The 14,086-nt window shown below is 39.3% G+C and overlaps 1 protein-coding gene across 1 annotated transcript in view; it reads left to right on the top strand.

Moving 5' to 3' along the window:
* LOC122631317 overlaps positions 1–14,086 on the top strand; it is a 53,457-nt gene that overhangs the window by 10,491 nt on the left and 28,880 nt on the right. Inside the window, exons 2-3 of the mRNA XM_043816894.1 lie at positions 9,911–9,977; positions 13,255–13,742. Of these exons, the coding sequence (XP_043672829.1) occupies positions 13,273–13,742 (470 nt within the window). The 5' untranslated portion in view covers positions 9,911–9,977; positions 13,255–13,272. The remainder of the gene's footprint in view (positions 1–9,910; positions 9,978–13,254; positions 13,743–14,086) is intronic.

The following is a 14,086-nucleotide window of genomic DNA, read 5'->3' as shown; positions in this document are numbered from 1 at the left end:
ATATATATTTATATATTTATATATACACATACATATGCATATATAGATATATATGCTGTTGTGTAACAGTTAGAGCCGTCTATAGAGAAGCATCGAACGAAATGACCTATCTCCGACGATGATCTATCTGCACGAGATAGCGATCGTGAAACGTTAATCATCGATGACGCTAACGAGTATCGATAACGAACACCTTAACGAGACGATATTAAAATCGTAAATGCGGAAGAGTAGATATTCGAGTCGGAAGATCGTGAAATGGGAGAAATCGTAGATGAGAACCCATGAAGGTAATAATTATAAGAATGATAAAAAAGAAAAAATCCAAATTGAATAAATGATACAAACAAATGAAAGAAAAAACGGTACGGTGAAAGAAAGAAAGAAAGAAAAAATGAAGGGAAGGATGAATGGGAGGGTGGGAGGAAGGGTGGGTGGCACACAAAGAGAAAGAGAGCAATTGTACTCGACGAAGCGAAACGCGGTAGTAGCGGTTAACATAGAACGTGGGAAAAAGGAGTCTCTCGTGACCGATTGCGAGTAGTAGTGTCTCAAGGTCAAGCTTAGAGGCGACAACACTACGTCGCGTGCGAGATTAACGAGTCGTTACGGATATGCATACGAATATGTACAATGAATATATACGTACGTATGTAACGTTTACGTGTAAGTAAAGCTCGTTTATGACTCGTTATTCTTACGTTCCCTCTCGCTCGACGTATTCGTATAAAAAAAGAAAAAGAAATAAAGGAAGGCAAAAAGAAATGTATATACACGAAAGGAACGTATGCAAAGAGAAGAGAAAAATAAGGAAAAATTCCGACCATTCGTTATGCGTGCCTTACTAATTATTACCGACAAAAAGAACAGGAGGCACGTGTTTCTCGCGCAGCACCACCACTAATACAAAGCAAAGAGTAAAATATAAGCCTCGAGAGAATTTATAGATTCCACGAGATGCCTTGGTGAATAACTGAAAGTAGAGGGAGAAAGAGTGTAAGAAGGAAGGCAACGAACGAACGAACGACGAACGAACGTTGGAACGATTAGAATAAGAGAGCAAAAGAAGACCCTCTTCGTTGATTTCATTACTTGCTAACGTAATGACGTCGCTTAACACGTCGTAAATCTTTCGAGGCGGAAACCGAGGATGATCGTAACACCGTGAGATAATTTATACGTCGTGGGTTTTCAAAGAATTTATTAATCTCTCTCTCTCTCTCTTTTTTACGTAGGTACGTAAGATCGTGTTCGTTCGTTGCTCGTTATGGACGACGCTGATAATAGTAATAATAATTCTCGTTGTTTAAGACCATTTATAAAATCAATTTTACGTAATCAGTTTACGTAAATCTTTCCCTTTCATATTTTTCAAACGTACGCACGTATGTATATCGTAAAGGATAAAGAGGAAAAAATTGTAGTTTGCCATAATTGTCGGTTCACGATAATATCGTTTAATCTTAGGAAGATCAGCCCCAAAGGCGACTTGCCGACTTCATCTCTCCCATAGACCTATGAACATCGCCATAGAGACAGGAAGGTGGACGCTCGATGAGAATCGCTTTTCACGCGTCTCTCTACAAAGTAGCAAAGTGGATGTAGGTGTATGCGTGTGTATATTACTCTATGTCTGGGTGAAAGAGAAGGTGTGATAGGGGACGCTTCTGTGCTCACTCGCATATCTTCCGGGTCATAATGCCAGCAGACAACGTCGCGGCGCATAGACGTTTCCTGGCACCCAACCAGCTGCCAGAATCCGTACAGGTTCATCCGTACGGCTAGAGAGAGGGTGTACCCGCTATCTATTTTACCCTATCTCGATGTAGCTCCTTCAATTTTTCCAATTAACATTTATTTACATACAGATATATACCCGTTATATCTATCAAAAAAGAATGATACATCTATGGTATTATTATATGTAGTTACGTAACGAGTAACGTCGGAATTTCAAGTATTCTATATCGGTAAATAATAAACGATAATGTTTTTATTCAATATTTTGTGTAACGATTAAACAATATTACGGTATCTGGTTAGTCAGTCGATAAGTAACGTCGGAACGATTAAATAAGCACATGGTGTTAATATTTATTTGTATATAAAATATTGGTAATATCTGTATGTGTATCTTACGTGATAATAAATCGATCGTTCCAAGTTCAACGAAAGATTCGATTCGATTAGATTATTCGTCCGCAAAATGGAAAATTCGCCAAATCGAGAATCGAGTATAGGATTTAAATGCAAATGTCGCGAGGTGGCCCTTTTAACGAACCTACCCCTTTGTGCATTAGCGAACTGTTTTTCCCTGTCGTTGTCCGACGCCAAGGCAAGAAGGGAAAAGGGTCGCCGACACGTAACCGAGGGTCGTGCGAGAATCGTTTACGTGAGCGTTCCAGGACAAGAGCGTGTGTTCAAAGGTTTTCCTACGGCAAAAAAAAAAAGAGAGTAAAAGAAAGAAAAAAAAAGAGACAGAGAGAGAGGGAAAAAAATAACTGAGGCAATTCTTTCGAACGAAAAGGATTCTCCTTTTCACGTCTCGTCTGTCTCGTGTCTACCTACAAAAGGAGATTAACGTTATGCGTAAATATCGATTTGTAAAACTTAGTTCCTCCATTCGAAAGAAATGATAATCACATAAACGAACATAACAGAGAGAAACTTCTAATGCTAAGATCGTACGAGAAGAACCGTACGACGAGCGCGACCCGTTCGTCGGACTACCTAATCATTAACATTATCTTTTTACGTTATGGCGATCGGCCAGTTATTTCGTGACGAGACAACAAATTATCAAGCGATTAGAATTGCGAGTCAAACTGAAATAACCGATATATATTCTACTCGACGATTCTGTACGAATCGTTTCTTAACAGAAATAGAAGACGACTCGAAGCTTAGCGCGTAGTAGACATATCTACGCAAATAAGTATGTAACTACTTACGTATCTTACGATATAATTCGATTATCGATCCTAACGAAAATATAATTCGGATTAACACGATCGCGTTTGTAACATATTGAGACACGTATATTCACTTAATAACTTGCCACGTATTTCGTTGTTCCCGTAGAAACAAAATATCTATCAGTCTAAAGATCGCTGACCCGGGTGCACTTAATCCGGTCGCAGTGGATAAGTATTATTAGTAACGAGGCGCGTCTAATGTTACGTTTTACCGCCTCACCGTTAAACCTACGCTCGAAGACACTCGAATCGCGTCGATGTCTCTCTCTCTCTCTCTCTCTATCTATCTTTCTCAGTATCCTCCCCTCTTTCTCTCTCTCTCTCTCTCTCTCTCTCTCTCTCTGTCTCCGTCCCTGTCTCCGTCTCTCTTTTTCGCGTAGGTAGAACGCAAACGAAGGCAGTCGAGTTCCTTAGGGTAAGAGCTATATACACAGAGAAAGATCCGCAAAACTGACCGCGGAGGACGGTGGAGGTATCGGGTATCTAATTATCCGAGGACTCGTTTCTTACGCCTGTGTTTGTATGTATGTATGTATGATGTACGTTTGCATATATATGTGTGTGTGTATCTATGTGTATACGTACGTATTTACTTACTTACTTACTTACTTTGTTGCACGCGCGCATAAGTGCACGCGTACTATACTCCTAAGCGCAGTATAGCGGCTTCTTAGTGATCCCCGGGGGTGAAAAAGAAAGAGAGGCTCATAAGTATTTACTTTGCACGCCGACACGCTCTTGCAAATCCTTCTCTTTCAACTTTTCTCTTTCTTTCTTCTTTCTCTTTCTTTTTTTCTCTCTATTGTCGCATGTGCAACGAACGAAGTATTATATATGAATGTAAAAAAGAAGAAACAACGGATAACAGAATCCTTTGAATAGTGATACACTTTGAAGAAATCGCATGAATGGAAGGATTCTGACGATCCTTGTTTTTCGAAGCGATTTAAAACTATGATCGTCCTGCTTGACATTTTCTTTTACGATATTACTGATGAAAAAAAAAAAAAAAAGAAATCAGGAAAATTCTCTACGATAAATGAATATCTCTCTTCTCTTCTTTTATATATATATATATATATATATATATATATATATATATATATACTTTTTTGCTATATTAAAAAAAAAAAAGAGTGAGAGAGAGAGAGAGAAAAAAAACTCAAGCGCCCTTGTTCAAACAGTTCTGATCAATCATTAGTTCGATATTTTTAGAAACTGAAAAAAATTCTCTACGATAAATGAGTATCTTTCTTCTCTTCTTTTATATATATATATTTTTTTCTCTATATTAAAAAAAAAAAAGAGAGAGAGAGAGAGAGAAAAAACTCCAACACCCTTGTCAAAAATTTAAACAGTTTTGATGAATCATTAGTTCGATATTTTTAGAAACTAACGGAACGCTCCTAATCGAACGGGGGAAAGGAAAACGAAGCGATGTAAGTAGGCATTCGCGTTACGGTTCGCGATTACTACAGTTACGTTAATGCCGGTGACGGGGAAACGATGAAACGTCGTTCGAAAGCTATCGTTATATGCGGTATATCCTCCTCCGTTCAGAGAAGAAGACGTGCTTCCTGCATGCTCCGCCATGGACCAGCCACTTAAGCGGGATTATTACAGCGTAATTATTAATCCTCTTTGGTGGCCTCTCTCTTTCTCTCTCTCTCTCTCTCTTTCTCTCTACAGGATGTAGAGAGAAACCGGAACGTTCTATCCTGTTCTATCTCAAACACACACATACACATATATACAATCTTTCCGTGCAGAGATCGTTTCCGTTAGAAACACGTTTGTTACAATCAACGGTCAACGCATTTCCAAACATTTTTTTTTTTATTTTGCAAATATCGAAAATTGCATCGATTGCATCGGTTAAATAAATAATCGATCAAACTGCATAGTTTTGCTCGAGATCGAAATTATTAAAATAATCGTAAGATTAAAGGGGCTGCTTTTCTTTTGGGTTCGTGAGATTATCTTTCTCTTTTTCTTCTATCTATTTCTTTCTTGAATGAATTACACGAATCGATCGGTTCGAAGGAATCTTAGAGTGGGCCGTGCGACACCCGACGTGAAACCGTTAAGGGTTTTAACATCGTGTTTACTCTCTCGAGAGCGCCGCGGGACGCTAAGGCCGTTGTAGCGCTCTCGTCCGACTACGCGTTATTGTCGTAAAACGCGCTCGAAACGATCGAAGCGTAAAACGAACACCCACGCACTCCACGGTATCTAGCTTGCTAGCTAGCTGGCTGGTAAAGCTAGCTAGCTAGCTAGCTAGCTGGCTAGCTTCGATGACTGGACGGTCCTTTGAAATCTCTCGAGGATACTGTCTGTCGAGAGAGAATAAGAGGAAAGAAAATGAAATAAAAGAGAACAACAGAATTGTTGTTCGAAAGCCGGAAGATAAACTACCATTGTGTTTAATCGTTGAGAAAACATTTTATTTATTTTATTAACAATAGCTAGAAGATGTATAAGATATAAATAATTTTATTAACGATATATATTTTATTTATTTTATTAACGACACGTATAAGATATATAAGATATAAATAATCTTATTAACGATATATCTATGTATATATATTATATTCATGACATGATATATATTAAATCGATTTCAATTTACCGGGAAAAAGAATAGAAACCGTGGACGAATACGAAACTTGTCTCTTTCGTAATGTCGAATGGTGTTAAAGTTCAAGGCTAGGATAGAATAAGAGTATTTCGGATTAGCGGATGATTAAGAAGAATTTGAAGGAGGTCAAAGTCCCTTTAAAGCATTTCGTCGTAACCAAAATTCGTCGTGGTCATCATCGTGCCGGAAGTGGTGTTTGAGGGCGAGAAGATATCTCAGAAGAAATGTTTCGGTCATTCGTTCCAGAGTTTCGTCGTGCGGTCAGACGACAGGCAGACAGACAGGCTGTATCGTGGGATCGTGTCAGAGGCGTAAGCACTTGAGATTTCGCTTTAAACTTGGAATCATTTGCAAAGAGGATAAATATGTTGTCGACAGAGAAATCCAGAATATTAACGCGATGAAAATGTCACGTAAATCGGCGTGTTTATCCGATCGTTCGTACGAAGGAAAAGATAAATGGTCCAGAGTGGCACACATACGCGACGTTCATCTCGACGGCCTCGTAATTAAGTTTTATCGTTACCACAATTGCTTAGACAATATAAATCAACGTGTTTTATTTAAGATTACCTGAGAGAGAGAGAGAGAGAGAGAGAGAGAGAGAGAGAGAGAGAGAGAGAGAGAGAGAGAGAGAGAGAGAGAGAGAGAGAGAGAGAGAGAGAGGAAACAAACGGTATAGAGATTCTTTCCAGTAACATCCTTCCGATCTCAAAACTCGCAATAGCGTTACCATAAAAAGCCGTTCTATCCTTCGCTTTTACCGTAAAGTTGTTCTCCTTGAGAACGTTTAATTGTGTCGTTTCTTTTTTTTTTCTTTTCTTTTCTTTAAAGAGTGACTAATCGTTCAGACACTCGAAAGACCGAAAAAGAGGTTAAGAAGACTCTTCTCGAGGAATACACTTCCGTGTCGAGTCGCGCGACCATCTTCGGGTCACCTGAAAGAATCATGCTTCCTACGTTATTTTCTCTCTCTCTCTCTCTCTCTCTCTCTCTCTCTCTCCCCTCTCTATCTTTTCTCATATTTTTGCCATCGTGCTCGTTTTTCCTCGGCTCTAGACTCGCTCGAGTCTTTCGAGTAGGGTCTCTTGATTTTTTTATGCCAGAGAAAATAACGTTTGGAAATTTCTCTCTTCCGCAATAATATCTACATTGTCTTTTTCTTCTTCTTCTTCTTTTTCTTAGTCGTCCGAGTCACGAAAGAGTAAGATCGCGAACTCGTACCAAACGGTTAGGCACAGGAAGTCACGCTGCCGGAAATCTCGTTCAAAGTAACGTTACATTACTCGTAGCCGGAAAGGAGAAGAGAAACGAAAGAGATAGAGACAGAGAGAAAGAGATAGAGGAGAAAAAGAGAAATGAGAAGAAGATGGAATGCATGGAGATTTCTCGTGTCTCTTTAACCGTGGGATCTTCGAAGAAATTACATTGATTAATGGACTTTAATTTTCTCGTTTATTCAATTTCCACGCTAGTTTAGTATGACTCGAATATATCATACGTCTCTCTCTCTCTCTCCCTCTCTCTCTCTTTCTCTCTCTCTCTCTCTTTACACATATACGTGTACCGAGAAGATAAATATATATACGAAAAGAGACTTTATTTAAGGAGCTGTCAGCGCGTAAAGGACGTCATTGTTATTATCATCTGGAGAGACAATCGTAAAGAGATAATAGAGTCAATGTCGTATAGTCGGCGACGGACAGTGATCGGAGAACAACGTCGTGCTTAATAAAAGTTATCATTGTAAGTTTTCTCTCTCTCTCTCTCTCTCTCTCTTTCTTTCTATCTTTCTTGACAGGGTGCAAGAACGTGAAAATCCGTCAAGTCGGTCAACCTACGCTCGTTGTTGTTTCATCGTTGAATCAAGCGCCGTACAAAACGAGGTCTAAAATCCGTACGATAAAAATCTGAAGTAATCGAGAAATAATCTCGGTTAGCGTGTCCTCGCAAAGGGGAAAAACAAGGAAAAACTATATACAACGACAATAGGAAAGCATCAGCGACGCGTGTCCATTTCTAAGTTGTCACGTGTTGTCCGTAAATACATAACTGCGTTTGTACGTAACTGCGTCGATCAACGAGAGAGATCGACGAGATATTATAAAGCGATGAATCGTCATCGTAATAAACTACCTGCAACAACGAGCGGGACGGAAGCGAATGTTCGTGGCAAGCGATGATGACTCATGCTCGTACCCTCGTCATTCTCCTCGATTTATAACCTAATTTATAATTTTTTCATCTCTCTCTCCCCCTCTTTTATTTTTATTTTTATTTTTTCTTATTTTCTTCATTCATTTATTTTCCGTATTATAATAGACATTATTTCGTATAGCTTGAAATATATATTCTATTATAAATTTTATTAGAGAGATCTAATAAATTTATTAGAGAGATGTGCATCGGACGAAGAGAGAGAGAGAGAGAGAGAGAGAGAGAAATAATAAAAAAAGAAAAATTGATTCGACCTCGAAGACGCCATAAAATTTCATTTCTTCCTAACAGCCTTCGCGATATCTCTGTCTGTCTCTCTCTCTCTCTCTCTCTCTCTCTCTCTCTCTCTTTTTCTCTCGAGCACACGCTGCAAGAGGAGACGGCGAGGCATGCAAATTTATCAATTTAGTGGCCCCGGTACACTCGAGAGCATTGCATCATTGCACCGTAATCGCAACGCCAGTGAACGGAGAGTCGGCTTCAGAGAGAAACCAGGCTAGCGTAGCGCGCTCGTAATTCGTCCTACGCTTTATCGTCCTGGAATCGAGAGCGAGGGCGGCCGAGGGCGGCTTTCTGTTCGTTTTCTTAGCAACGAAATTATCGTCCCACGCAGAGGGCACAACACGTCACGATATAATATATCGTACGACGTAGAGGATCAAAGTCAAAACGTGTTAACGTATATTATAAATTTTTTCCTTTTGCAATTCTCTGTCTCTGTCTTTGTCTCTCTCTCTCTCTCTCTTATACCATATCTTCGAATGAGATAGCACGATACATTCTACCATTCGTTTCTAAGCATATTAAATAACTTATCGAGAAAAACCGGATCGCTTTGCGGCACGAGCATCTGCTTTTCTTCCGGGCGATCGACCCAACCGACCGATCGACCGGCCGGCCGGCTAACGTTCGGCGGTTCAACTTAAAGCTGACTCATGCCATGAACTCGATAATACGACGATACCGTTTATCGTGGGTACTTACAAACTCCAGAAAGTCCCCTTACGAATTGATGCACCCCTGGAGAAACAACTCATTATTTTCATGGCTTGTATCCAACGAGGAAAAAAAAAAAGAAAGAAGAAAGATGAAGAAGAAAGGGAAAAGAGTCTCTTTGTCTTTTCCATTTTTCTTTTTCTATCTTTCTTTCTTTCTTTCTTACTTTTTTTCTGTCTTTCTTTTTCTTGTCATTCTTTTACAGGTACTCCTTTTTTCGCGAACTCAACCTGATTTTTTGACGTTGCTCCTGGCTCGGCTGAGATCGATTCGATCTCTCGTCCCTCGGCATTTTTCATTCTTACAATCAGTAAAAGAGAGATAGATAGATAGATAGAGAAAGAGAGAGAGAAAGAGAGAACGTTTACCAGGTGTCATCGACCTCTCTCGGTTTCTCACGCGTTTGCTCGAGAAGAGAAAGATGTACATACATATGTATATATATATATATATATATATATATATATATATATATATACAGACACATGCAAGAATGCATGCATCCACGCACGCATCTATGTATGTATATATGTACGTATGTAAGCGTCACCTGTCTGCGAAAACAGGTGCCTATTCATGCAACGAGATCATCCTCTCTCTCTCCCGTTTTCCTAGACTCTTCTCTTACTTCCTCTTTTATTTCGTCTCCTCCTTCGTCATTGAGAAAAAAAAAAGAAAAAAGAAAAGAAGCTGAAGCTTAGTAGTGTACACAAGACTCGTTGAAGTCCAGAGTAATAGGCTTTTTCGAGACGACGACGACGACGAGAACGTCGACGACGAACAACGATGACGTTGTTGTTGTTATTGTTGTTGTTGTTGTTGTTGTTGTTGTTTTCGTTGCCTCGTGTTTTCTAACTTCATTCTTCTTATTTACCGAGGTGCATCAGATCTTGAATAATTTTTTAAATGCAGGTCAACATCATTTATTTTGCATTCTCCGGGTTGTCAAAGGAACTCAATAGTTTAAGAATCAAGATTATACACACACGCACATACACACAATCATGATAATCTACTATATCACGTTTTGTCTCACAGACATGTATGTGTTACTGATAGTTTTGATTTCTCTTTCTCACAGACGATCCCGATGCTGCTCCATCAGACACACCTACAGATCGTCACTTCCGTAATAACTCGCTTTACGGGTAAGTTTGTAAAAACTCGAAACAAATGAAATTCTTTCCCTCTTTTTGTCCTTTTTTTTTTCTTTTTTCTTTTTATCTATCTCTTGTTCTCTCGCTCTTTCTCTTTCTCTCTCTCTCTCTCTCTCTCTCTCTTTCTTTCTCTCGTTGGTCTGACCTCTAACTAAAATCGACCGTAGCAATCAACTGGCGAAAGAAAGAATCGTACCCACGTGTATGAAAGGAAATAAAAGAAAAAAAGAAAGAGATTTGCATGATTACGGTATTTTCTTGAGTCTTAGAATATTCCCCAACCAGTAGTAGTATTTCTCTTCTTGCTTGCCATTTACATGCACGCTCGATCCCGATTTCCACAAAATGCTAGATAATTATGCCAAGATGGCGAGTAGGGCGAGCAGAGGAAGAGAAAGAGAAAGAAAGAGAGAGAGAGAGAGAGATTTTAACGAAGATTAAACGTGATACATGTATACGCTAATTTTCATTTTATATTTCGCATTTTAACAAAGCCAAAATCTTCCTTTCTTCGATAACTCAAAAACATAGATAGAAGCATGGCGTCGACGAATATTTTGGCTATGCGACCGAAGGAATTTGTTTGTAACGGTATCACGTTCCAAATGTTTCTAATAAACAAATTTTTCAAGAACTCGTTGGAGTCGCTCGATATTATTTTAAAGATACCTATCGTTACCGTACATAACGTGTCTTAACGCTATAACGTTCTTACGAGAGAACTTTCCAAAAAATAAAAAGAAAACTCGGACGAATTGGACGCATAAAATTAATGAAATATTCAACGACGTAAGAAACTAGTGCTACAGAAGGATTAAGATCTCCGTATATTTGACGATCGTTCGTGAAATAGGGACGCGTGACTTTTAAAAAATTGTCTGATTACGTTAAAAGGGAATATTGAAATCTCGGCAATGATTATAACGACTACGACGACTATGACAACGACGACTATGACGACGACGATTTTAATGAGAGAGAAGTGCGCGACTCTTGCGGAAATGATGACGCGGCGGGGAGTTCGAGCGGAATTAGTGGAGCGGACTAGAAGTAGCTAGAGTTTAAAGTATAGTAGTAGAGTAGGTATATGTATGAGCAGCCAGCCAAGTCAGGCTGCCATTCCTGTAACAACCTTTCGGCCGGGTTTTGCGTCGCACTCCTTCGACATCGTTTCTTTGCCACGTACGTTCTCGCGTAGTAAACGTATCTTTCTTTGCGCTTTTCTTTCTACCTACGTTTGCAAGTGGAAGATGAAATATATTGAAAGATGCAAACGTCGAAAGATTACGTCAACAAAGCTTGCGTCTTACGTAACGACGACCGTGTAGTAAACAAAGCGTATCGCCTGCAAAGCTTTATCGACATTTTTTTTTTTGTTGATGCACAGTACGATGATTTACTTTATTCCGTTTAATAGTAATCATTTTTTTTTTTTTTCTTTTTTTTTTTCTTTCGATGTAAATCTTTTCTCTAAAAAAGTTTGGAGGAGTAATATATTTTATTAAGCATCGTTATATTAAAGATATATTAAACGTCGAGATTACGTTATTTTGTAGGAATGTGTTGGAAAAAAAAGTATGAATGAAAGAAAAAATATGCGTATGTATATATGTATATGGTGCAGAATAAAGGAGTGTTTAGACAGAGCGATATGCGTGATGTGAAAGAAGATAGTTACAAAGAAACGATAGATTTTGAGAGTGGAGGAGGATATTAGAGGAACGACGAGTAGCACGTGGGAAGAATGTTTCGTGTATGGGCGCACGCGCACTTTGTATGTGTGTATGTGTCGTATGATCGTGTGTGAACGAATGCAAGACAAGAGAATGCGAATGGACGGACGTACGAATGGTCTTTGTTTAGGAACAGAAGAGAGGCAGTCAAAGCTGAAGAGTCAAAGAGTACAGAGCTGAAGAATCAAAGAGTCCGATATATACAGGGTGTCCTATTTCGAAGTTCCACATGCAATTATAACATTCCCCGAACTATAGCTCCTTTCAAAAAATATTTCGAACGAAACCTACTTTGTTTCTGGGGGGAGATGCGCTAAGACAATTTACGTCGGTTATAAATTTTCTCTAGGCGAACGTCTTTTCGAGATTTCAAGGTGACCTTAGTTTTTTCTTTCTTTCTTTTTTTTGTTTTTTATTATATGGAATCGTACGATTTTATTCGAGTACACGCGTTAACCCATTTCCGGAGACATTCATTGACCACTGTTACTTCGAGGTAGGTCAGGTCCCGTTATAAAAAAAAACGAAAAATATATAATCTATTAAAAGTATATATTTGAAGTTATTTATTACTTTGATATTGAAATGAATTTATCGGATTAAACGAGTATCTACTGATATTTTTTTTTTTTTTTTCTAAATTATCACCGATCGCAAATAAATAAATCGTCTAGAAAAATGTTTACATAGACCTCGAAGAACGTGTATATCCTGATATATTTTGTGGTAATTTTATTAAAAGACTCGATTTATTTCAAGTCCCGTATCAAACGTCACTATGTGATCCGATCGCGTTACGTTATTAGCATTAATCGGTTTACCATCGTAACGGTAATCCTCGAATGACCGTCGATCGTCCCGTCGTAGTGCACTCTAACGCGTTTAATCGGATGATGACGAGCAACTTCTCGGTTAAATTCTCGAAGAGGCGACGAAAAGGATAAATACGAGAGGAGATGACGGCGTAAACTCGTTCGCAAGAAAAATTTCTTGGGCCGTCAATCTTAAATTTTCATTTTTAGTTTAAATTGCTAATTAAAACCGTTAATTACTTCTGTACGTATTCGATCGTTCAATGAAATGAATATAATTTGGTAAGATATAAATATCAACGAGTCGAGTGATGTTATTATACGATTATTAGGAGAACGATAAACACGATCGCGAGAGTTGAATCAAGCATTCGTTACGTAGGTACATACAAATAATAACCACCGTCATGACCTTTCTCCATCGCACGATCTCGTGCACGAATGTGCACCATTACACGACGTAAAGAGACAATGCCGTTGCACGGCATCAAAAGTATTCGTATGTATGTACAACTTGGCGAGACTTGCCATTACTCATGATCGTATGTACGTATATACATATATACATCTATACGTTATACTAGAGGAAGAGAGAGAGAAAGAGAGAGCGAAAATAAGAAAGGCGGACAGATGTGAAAAGAAACATATCGTCGGTTGCACGAGTGACGTAAGTGAAATCTTCGTCGATTAATAATAATGCATAATCGTTCGTATTGTTTACAGGCGAAAGTCCAAAGGACAATGTTGTCGTATATGTTACCGACGGAGGACAAACCACCGCCTGGAGAACCGAATCAAAATCATCAAAAGACTCAGGGGAATTATCGGAACGCGAGCAGGGTGCAAAAGAGTCCTCGAGAGCAGCAGCCGATTCGGCAAAAGACGACGGCCTCCTCTTCCATAAACATTTCCGTTGCAACGACCTCGCCGAAAAAGCTCGTAGACGGAACTAGAACTATGATAGTATCGAGTAGAATCGAGGATCAACAACCGAGCTCGATGGATCGTCATCAATATCAACAGCAACAATACCCTGTGCCTTCGGAAAGTCCGAAGCACAATGGTACATTAACGAAGAAGTCTACCCTTCACAATTCAACGAGGGTAACCAAGGACGACAGCCTTTACAGCATCGACAGCGACGCGAGTACGGTCGGTAGCGATCGGAAGAACAAAATTCTGAATGGCGCGAAGCACGCCAGTCTCAAGAGGTAAGGGAACCATGTTCTTCGACTAAGTTGCGAGCTTAAGTTAAGCAACAGTGGTAGAGGGAGGCGGGGGCAGGCAGATCGAAAGATGGAGATAGAGAGTTCAAAGGTCATCCGAGAGCACCTTTCTAATTCGGTTCTGCTAGCTCGGTCTTTAACCTCGGCTCTCCGCTCTCGCACCAGATGCCACGTTATATCGAATCTCTCTCTTTCTCTCTCTTTCTTTCTTTCTTCCTTCTTTCTCTTATCTTTCTCCTCTTCGTGAGATTTACTTTCGCGTGGTACCTAACTTTATACTGCATGACTGCAACACCATACAACACGGTCTATAAATTCCTGTCGAAAAC

Source organism: Vespula pensylvanica, chromosome 8 (genome assembly GCF_014466175.1).
Source record: "Vespula pensylvanica isolate Volc-1 chromosome 8, ASM1446617v1, whole genome shotgun sequence".
Taxonomy (NCBI): Eukaryota; Metazoa; Arthropoda; class Insecta; order Hymenoptera; family Vespidae; genus Vespula; species Vespula pensylvanica.
This window is presented reverse-complemented; position numbering and strand designations above follow the sequence as displayed.